This window comes from Cebus imitator, unplaced genomic scaffold (genome assembly GCF_001604975.1).
Source record: "Cebus imitator isolate Cc_AM_T3 unplaced genomic scaffold, Cebus_imitator-1.0 Scaffold280, whole genome shotgun sequence".
Lineage (NCBI taxonomy): Eukaryota > Metazoa > Chordata > Mammalia > Primates > Cebidae > Cebus > Cebus imitator.
The window spans coordinates 1,727,592-1,736,569 of NW_016107595.1; the positions used below are offsets into that span (position 1 = coordinate 1,727,592).

The 8,978-nt window shown below is 49.7% G+C and overlaps 1 protein-coding gene across 1 annotated transcript in view; it reads left to right on the top strand.

Moving 5' to 3' along the window:
• The window catches only part of FCHO1 (FCH and mu domain containing endocytic adaptor 1), a 40,090-nt gene that overhangs the window by 10,476 nt on the left and 20,636 nt on the right, over nucleotides 1-8,978 (top strand). The window contains exons 3-5 of the mRNA XM_037728809.1: nucleotides 1,406-1,497; nucleotides 2,809-2,883; nucleotides 5,407-5,548. Of these exons, the coding sequence (XP_037584737.1) occupies nucleotides 1,406-1,497; nucleotides 2,809-2,883; nucleotides 5,407-5,548 (309 nt within the window). The remainder of the gene's footprint in view (nucleotides 1-1,405; nucleotides 1,498-2,808; nucleotides 2,884-5,406; nucleotides 5,549-8,978) is intronic.

Genomic DNA, 8,978 nt, shown 5'->3' on the forward strand with positions numbered 1-8,978 from the left:
GAGTGCAGTGGCATGACCTCGGCTCACTGCAACCTCTGCCTCCCAGGTTCAAGCGATTCTCCTGCCTCAGCCTCCTGAGTAGCTGGGATTACAGGCATATGCTACCACACCCAGCTAATTTTGTATTTTTAGCAGAGATGGGGTTTCTCCATGTTGGTCAGCCTGGTCTCGAACTCCCGACCTCAGGTGATCTGCCCACCTCGGCCTCCCAAAGTGCTGGGATTACAGGCGTGAACCGCTGTGCCCAGCCAGTTCTAGGAGTTTTCTGGGGGAATGTTTAGTCCTTTCTATACATAAGATCATGTCACAAAGAGAGACTATTTGACTTCTTTCTTTCCAATTTTTTTCTTTTTTCCCTGAGACAGTCTTGCTCTGTCACCCAGGCTGGAGTGCAATGGTGCCATCTCAGCTTCCTGCAACCTCTGCCTCCCGGGTTCAACCAATTCTCCTGCCTCAGCCTCCTGAGTAGCTAGGATTACAGGCATGCACCACCATGCCTGGCTGATGGAGAGACGGGGTTTCACCATGTTGGCCAGGCTGGTCTCGAACTCCTGACCTTGTGATCTGCCTGCCTCGGCCTCCCAAAGTTCTGGGATTACAGGCGTGGGCCACTCCAACTTATTTTTATTTTATTTATTTATTTCGAAACAGAGGCTTGCTCTGATGCCCAGGTTGAAGCGCAGTGGCACGTTCTGAGCTCACTGCAACCTCTGCCTCCTGGGCTCAAGCAATCCTCCTTCCTCAGTCTCCCAAGTAGCCACCACTCCCAGCTAATTTTTGTATTTTTAATAGAGACGGGGTTTTGTATTTTTAATACAGACACGGTTTCGTCTTCTTGGCCAAGCTGGTTTCGAACTCCTGACCTCGAGATCCACCCACTTCGGCCTCCCAAAGTGCTGGGATTAAAGGCATTAGCCACCGCACCCAACTTAACACACTTTTTTTTTTTTTAATGCAAAAGCCCTCTGGTTTAGCTTCTTTCTAAGGTTCATGGTTTCCATTTGACGTTCAATATCCCCTGTGGCCACATAATTCCTCATTTAGGAAAGACGCAAAGAGAAAAGGGGAGGAGACTGAGACAGAAACAAAGGCAGAGAGGCTCAGAAAAACAGAGAGGAAGACGGAGACACAAAGCCAGAAGGAGACAAAGACGCAGAACAAATGAGATTCCTCCCCACCGACGACCAGACAAAAAGAAAATCCCAGCCTTCTCGCTGATTCGACCAATTTAAGGCTCATAGACAATCCCTATGGCCCAGGGGATATGCAGCAAGCTGATTGGCTCAGGCCTGACCGAGTCCCTGCAGCCAAGGGGATGGACGTCTTCTCCTTGGCCACGCCCCCGTTGCTAAGCAACTGTGATGTCCTCTCCGACCTTTCTCAATCTTACTCCTATCCCCTACAGGGCGAGAAAAATCATGGCTTTGAGGTCCTGTACCACAACGTGAAGCAGGGGCCCATCTCCACCAAGGAGCTGGCAGAGTTCATCCGGGAGAGGTAAGGTCCCCAAGCCCCACCCACCAGAGGCCACGCCCCCCACCCTGTAGTCACGCCCACCATGGCTACGCCCAATGGTCAGGTACTAGATCCCTGAGGATTCCAGGAACCAGAGGGGCTCGAAAATCCTGGAAACGACTGATTCTCCACCCTGTCAGCCTCATACCTCCTTTTAAACAACAATCACCCGGTTTAGAAAGTTCTCCTCCTCTAAAGAAAATGATATACCTACTCATGGTGGGAATTTCTTTGGAGACAAGATCATGCTTTGTTGTCCGGGGTGATCTGATCGTATCTCACTGCAGCCTTGACCTCCCAGGTCCAAGTGATCCTCCCACCTCAGCCTCCTGAGTAGCTGGGACTACAGGCATGCAGCACCACACCCATCAAAGGTTTAAAAAAAAAAATTTGTAGAGAAGCAGTCTCATTATATTGCCCAGGATGGTCTCAAACCCCTGGTCTCCAGTGATCCTCCCGCCTTGGCCTCCCAAAGTGCTGGAGTTACAGGCATGAGTCACCATGCCCAGCTCACTACTGTTGTTAATAAAATATATAGCTAAGAAAAAAACTCCTCTCCTATGAATTTCCAAAACATTCCCCAGAAGGTTGTGTCATCCCCCCATTATGGAGAGCCACTGCTCAGGTGTTTGAGATGGGGAAACTGAGGCCCAGTGGAGTAGCGCCTCTCTCAAGGGTATCTGAAAGCTTCATCATCTTTTTTTTGTTTATTGTTTTGAGATGGAGTCTTGCTCTGTCGCCCAGGCTGGAGTGCAGTGATGTGATCTCAGCTCAATGAAACCTCCCAGGTTCAAGCAATTCTCGTGCCTCAGCTTCCCAAAGTAGCTGGGATCACAGGCATATACTACCATGCCTGGCTAATTTTTGCATTTTTAGTAGAGGTTGCACCATGTTGGCCAGGCTCGTCTCGAGCTCCTGACCTCAGGTGATCCACCCACCTCGGCCTCCCAAAGTGCTGGGATTACAGGCATGAGCCACTGCACCCAGCCAGTTTCTTCATCTTTTTTTTTTTTTTTTTTTTGAGATGGAGTCTGGACCATTGCCAGGCTGGAGTGCAGTGGCACGATCTTGGCTCACTACAACCTCTGCTTCCCAGGTTCAAGTGATTCTCCTGCCCCAGCCTCCAAGTAGCTGGGACTATTTTTCAGCAGAGACAGGGTTTCACCACGTTGGCTGGGATGATCTCAGTTTCTTGATCTCATGATCCACCTGCCTCAGCCTCCCAAAGTGCTGGGATTACAGGCATCGGCCATTGCGCCCCACCCAGTTTCTTTATCCCATTCTCCTACCCAGGGCTACCATCGAGGAGACCTACTCAAAGGCAATGGCGAAACTCTCCAAGCTGGCCAGCAACGGGACCCCCGTGGGGTGAGTGGAGCAGGGGTCACCAAGGTGGGAACACGGGGAGCCTCTTCCTACATGGGTTATCTCTTCACACTCAGGGCATGAAGAATAGAGGTCATCCTCCTCGATTATGGAGCTAACCAGATAGAAAGATGTATATCATTCATGCACACACTAACTCATTCATTCATTCATTCATTCACTCATTCCACAAACACTTGTTGAGTGCCTTCTGTGTGCCAGGCATCAGCAGCAACACAGACAGATAAAGATCCCACCACCTTCATGCAATGTACATCTGGTTATGTGACAAGACAGGTGTTAAACACAAACAAAACAGTTTTTTCTGGTGTGAAAAGTGCTGGGAAGGGGACCAGGCTCAGTGGCTCATGCCTGTACTCCCAGCACTTTGGGAGCTGAGGCGGGCAGATCACCTGAGGTCAGGAGTTCAAGACCAGCCTGGGCAACATGGTGAAACCCCGTCTGTACTAAAAATACAAAAGTTATCTGGGTGTGGTGGCGGGCACCTGTAATCCCAGCTACTTGGGAGGCTGAGGCAGGAGAATTGTTTGAACCAGGGAGGTGGAGTTCCAGTGAGCCAAGATCACGCCACTGCACTCCAGCCTGGCAACAGAGCAAAACTCTTACCTCAAAAAAAAGAAAAAAAAAAGTGCTGGGAAGGGAATGAAGTAGGAGTGTGAGAGATTGGGCACTTTCTCTGGGGTGGGCCCAGCCTCCCTGAGCTGAGACCTTTATAGAAATGAGCTGGCCATGGGGATGTCTGACGGACAGAGACCCAGGCAGGTGGCTCAGCCAGTGCAAAGGTCCTGAGTCCACAGGCGTAGCTTATTCAAGGAAGAGTGAGGATGCTGGCATGGCTGCAGGCTTGGGCGACATGGAAAGCAAGTAGGAAGGAAGATGGCAGAGCATGACACACAAATGACTCTACATGAAACTTTGTCCGAGCATGGCGGCTCATGCCGGTCATCCCAGCATTTTGGGAAGCCAAGGTGAGAGGATCACTTGAAGACAAGAGTTCAAGACCAGCCTGGGCAACATGGAGAACCCCCTTTTTTTTTGAGATGGAGTCTTACTCTGTCACCCAGGCTAGAGTGTGGTGGCGTGATCTCGGCTCACTGCAGCCTCCACCTCCGGAGTTCAAGCGATCCTCCCGCCCCCGCCTCCCGAGTAGCTGGGATTACAGATGCCTGCCACTGTGCCCAGCTAATTTTTGTATTTTTAGTAGAGACAGCGTTTCACCATCTTGGCCAGGCTGGTCTCGAACTCCTGACCTGGTGATCCACTCGCCTTGGCCTCCCAAAGTGCTGGGATTACAGGCGTTGGCCACTGCACCCGGCCCAAGAAACCCGTCTCTACTCAAAATGCAAAAATTAGCCGAGCATGAGGGCGTGTGCTTGTAGTCCCAGCTACTCTGGAGGCTGAGGCGGGAGGATGGCTTGGGCCCAGGAGATAGAGGCTGGAGTGAGCCATGATTGCACCATTGCACTTCAGCCTGTGTGAAAGAGTGAGACCCTGCCTCAACAAAACAGAACACATAATGTGGTTCCGATGGCATTTGCAATTTTCTCTATGGCTGCTATAAGGCAAAAGTTCTGTCAGGAGGGCAGGAGTGGAGGCAGCAGTAGGAGCAGGCAGGAGGGAGGCTGGACGGGGCTTCTGTTGAGGGGGAGGCTGAATAGACTTGATTGGGGGGTGTGGTGTCTCAGCCACTCTTTTTTTTTTTTCTGAGATGGAGTCTCGCTGTGTCACCCAGGCTGGAGTGCACAGTCCTGGCTCAGTACAACCTCTGCCTCCCAGGTTCAAGCGATTCTTCTGCCTCAGCCTCCTGAGCAGCTCGGATTACGGGCGCGTGCCACCACATCCCGCTAATTTTATTTTTTTCCTTTTGAGATGGAGTCTGGCTCTGTTGCCCAGGCTGGAGTGCCGTGGTGCGATCTCGGCTCACTGCAACCTCCGCCCCCTGGGTTCAAGCGATTCTCCTGCCTCAGCCTCCCGAGTAGCTGGGACTACAGGTGTGTGATACCAAGCCCAGCGGATTTTTGTATTTTTAGTAGAGACAGGGTTTCACTATGTTGGCCAGGATGGTCTCGATCTCTTGACCTCATGATCGGCCCTCCTCTGCTTCCCAAAGTGCTGGTATTACAGGTGTGAGCCACCACACCCGGCCACATTTTTGTATTTTAAGTAGAGATGGGGATTTCACCGTATTGCTCAGGCTGGTAGTGAACTCCTGACCTCAAGTGATCCACTCGCCTTGGCCTCCCTAAGTCCTGGAATTACCAGGGCCTGGCTTTAAATTCCTGCTCTGATGTTCATTTGCTGAGGGCCTTGGGACGAGCTAAAGCGCTCCCTATGCCTCAGTTTCCCCATCTGTCGCAGGCCCGCCTCTTACGGTTGTAATGGAAATGAAATGAATGAGTACACATTAATGTTTAACAGGGCTCAGTGCACAGGAGAGCCTGTGCCAGCGCTCTCCTGCGGTGGGTGAGCCTCATGAGCCCTGGGTGTGACCTTGCCTGCCCCCAGGACCTTCGCCCCGCTCTGGGAGGTCTTCCGCGTCTCCTCGGACAAGCTGGCGCTGTGCCACCTGGAGCTGACACGGAAGTTGCAAGATCTCATCAAGGACGTTCTCCGCTACGGCGAGGAACAGCTCAAGACCCACAAGAAGGTGTGTGTCGTGGGCGCCACCTAGGGGGTGGGTGGGTGTGGGACACCAGCAGCTCCCAGGACCCCAAATCTGGGACCTTGGAACCTGCAGATGTGAGCCTCTGAGAATTCCGTTCAGCCCAGAGTCTTATACGCATTGTTGAATTTCAGACTTGAAAATTCCAGACCAGGAGTTAGCACACTGCGGCCCAAGGGCCAAATCCAGCCCACCCACCACCAGTGTTTGTACAGCTAAGAAGGGTTTTTTTTTCCCTTGTTTATTTATTTATTTATTTTTGAACTTAGAACAGAATTTATTTGTAAAACTGGCACAAGCCTAAGTTCTAGAATAAATCAGAGTTTCAAAACTAGCTCCCTAAGTCCAGAATAATGACTTGAGAGAGATTTTACCCTACAGTGTAGCAAGGCTGGGTTTATCCAAACCAATAAATAATGCTATATTAGAATCTTGCTCCAGGGATTGTGATGATGTTAGACGATCCATGATGTCCACAATTAAGTTAATAAAACTCTCACTTTAAGAACAAAATAGGACCTGGCGCGGTGGCTCACGCCTGTAATCCCAGCACTTTAGGAGGCTGAGGCGGGTGGATCATGAGGTCAGGAGATCGAGAGCAGCCTGGCCAATACGGCGAAACCCTGTCTCTTCGAAAAATACAAAAATTAGCTGGGTGTGGTGGCGTGTGCCTATAGTCCCAGCTACTCAGAAAGCTGAGGCAGGAGAATCATTTGAACCTGTGAGGCGGAGGTTGCAATAAGCTGAGATCACGCCACTGCACTGCAGCCTGGGCGACAGGGTGAGACTCCGTCTGAAAAAAACAGGAACAAAATAGGATGCTTCCTTGTTTATTTTTTTTTCCCATTTATTTATTTTATTGCATTTTAGGTTTGGGGGTACATGTGAAAACATGCAAAATTGTTGCATAGGTACACATGTGGCAGTGTGATTTGCTGCCTTCCTCCCCATCACCTACATCTGGCATTTCTCCCCATGCTATCTCTCCCCAGCTCCCCATCCCCCACCATCCCTCCTCTATTTCCCCCCAACTGGCCCCAGTGTGTAGTGCTCCCCTCCCTGTGTCCATGTGTTCTCATTGTTCAACACCCACCTATGAGTGAGAACATGCGGTGTTTGATCTTCTGCTCTTCTGTCAGTTTGCTGAGAATGATGGTTTCCAGGTTCATCCATGTCCCTACAAAGGACCCAAACTCATCGTTTTTGATGGCTGCATAATATTCCATGGTGTATATGTGCCACATTTTCCCTATCCAGTCTATCGTCGATGGGCATTTGGGTTGGTTCCAGGTCTTTGCTATTGTAAACAGTGCTGCAATGAACATTCGTGTGCACATGTGCTTCCTTGTTTATTTTTAAGAGACAGGGTCTCGCTCTGTCACCCAAGTGCAATGGCGTAATCAGAGCTCCTACGAGTCTCAAACACTTGGGCTCAAGTGAACCTCCTGCCTCAGCCCCCACAGAATAGCTGGGACAACAGGGTTACGGCTCTGTGCTTTGGCTAATTTTTAAAAAATGTTTGAGCCACAGTGACTCATGCCTATAATCCCAGCACTTTTGGAGGCTGAGGCGGGAGGGCAGCTGGAGGCAGGATCCTCCAGGAGTTTGAGACCAGCCTGGGCAAATAGGGAGAACCATCTCTACCAACAAACAAAACAAAACGAAACTGTCCAGGCGTGGTGGCACATGCTGGTAGTCCTAGCTACTCCAGAGGCGAGGTGGGAGGATCACTTGAGCATGGGAGGTCAAGGCTGCAGTAAGCCATGATTGTGCCACCGCACTCCAGCCTGGGCAACAGAGCAAAACTCCATCTCAAAAAAAAGAAAAGAAAAGAAAGAGACAGATGCAGTGTCACTGGTTTATATGTGCGTGTGTGTGTATAAATATATATACATTGAGTCAGAGTCTTGCCCTGTTGCCCAGGCTGGAGTGCAATGGCGCAATCTCGGCTCACTGCAACCCTCCTGGGTTCAGGCAATTCTCCTGCCTCACCCTCCTGAGTAACTGGAATTACAGGTGTGAGCCACCACACCCAGCTAATTTTTTGTATCTTTAGTAGAGATGGGGTTCCACCATGTTGGCCAGGCTGGTCTTGAACTCCTGACCTTGTGATCCACCCGCCTCGGCCTCCCAAAGTGCTGGGATTACAGGTTTGAGCCACTGTGCCTGGCCTGGTTTTTATATTTTCAAAGGGTTAGAAAAAAATCAAAAGAAAAATAGTATTTCACGACATGTGAAAATGATATGACAGTTACATATCAGTGCCAGTAAATAAAGTTTAATTGGCACAGAGTCAACCCCATTGATGTGCCTGTCATCTGTGGCTGCTTTGCACCGCAACGGCAGAGTCAAGTGTTTGTATCAAGCCAAACACATTTACTGTCTGTTCCTTTACAGAAAACATTTGCCAACGGCTGTTCTAAAGCACTGGAAGATAACAGATATTCATATTTACTATTTTTAGACTCTTGAAAACCTAGAATCTTGGCAGATCCGTTTTAGACTCTTAGAATTCCACAATCTCCAAAGCTCATAATTGTAGAATCATAGATGCATTGCATTCACAGAGTTTCAAAATCTGCATTTGTTTAACTTTTGTGTAAAAAGGGAGTTGGTAGTACTTTGTTTTTGTTTTGTTTTTTTTTGAGACAGAGACTCGCTCTGTCACCCAGGCTGGAGTGCGGTGGTGTGAGTGATCTCAGCTCACTGCAACCTCCACTTCTTGGATTCAAGCAATTTTCCTGCCTCAGCCTCCCAAGTAGCTGGTATTACAGGCGTGCACCATCATGCCTGGCTAATTTTTTGTATTTTTAGTAGAGACAGGGTTTCACCATGTTGGCCAAGCTGGTCTTGAACACCTGACCTCAGGTGATCCACCCAGCTTGGCCTTCCAAAGTGCTGGGATTGCAGGCGTGAACCACCGCGCCCAGACTCACTGATTTTTAAACTTTTTGTAGAGAAGGGGTCTTGTTAGCCAGGAGCAATGACTTACACCTGTAATCCCAGCACTTTGGGAAGACGAGGCGGGCGGATCACTTGAGATCAGGAGCTTGAGACCAGCCTGACCAACATGGTGAAACCCTGTCTGTACTAAAAATACAAAAATTAGTCAGACGTGGTAGAACACACACTTGTAATTCCAGCTAGTCAGGAGGCAGAGACTGGAGAATCACTTGAACCCAGGAGGCAGAGGTTGCAGTGAGTTGAGGTCACAATATTGCACTCCAGCCTGGGTGACAGAGTGAGACTCTGTCTCAAAAAGAGAGAGAGAGAGAGAGAGAGATGGGGGGGGTCCTGCTGTGTTTCCCAGGCTGGTGAAACATGTAACATATGTGCCTCAGCCTTCCAAAATGCTGGGATTACAGGCATGGCCCATTGTGCCTGGAATGGAGTGGAATTTTTTTTTTTTTTTTTT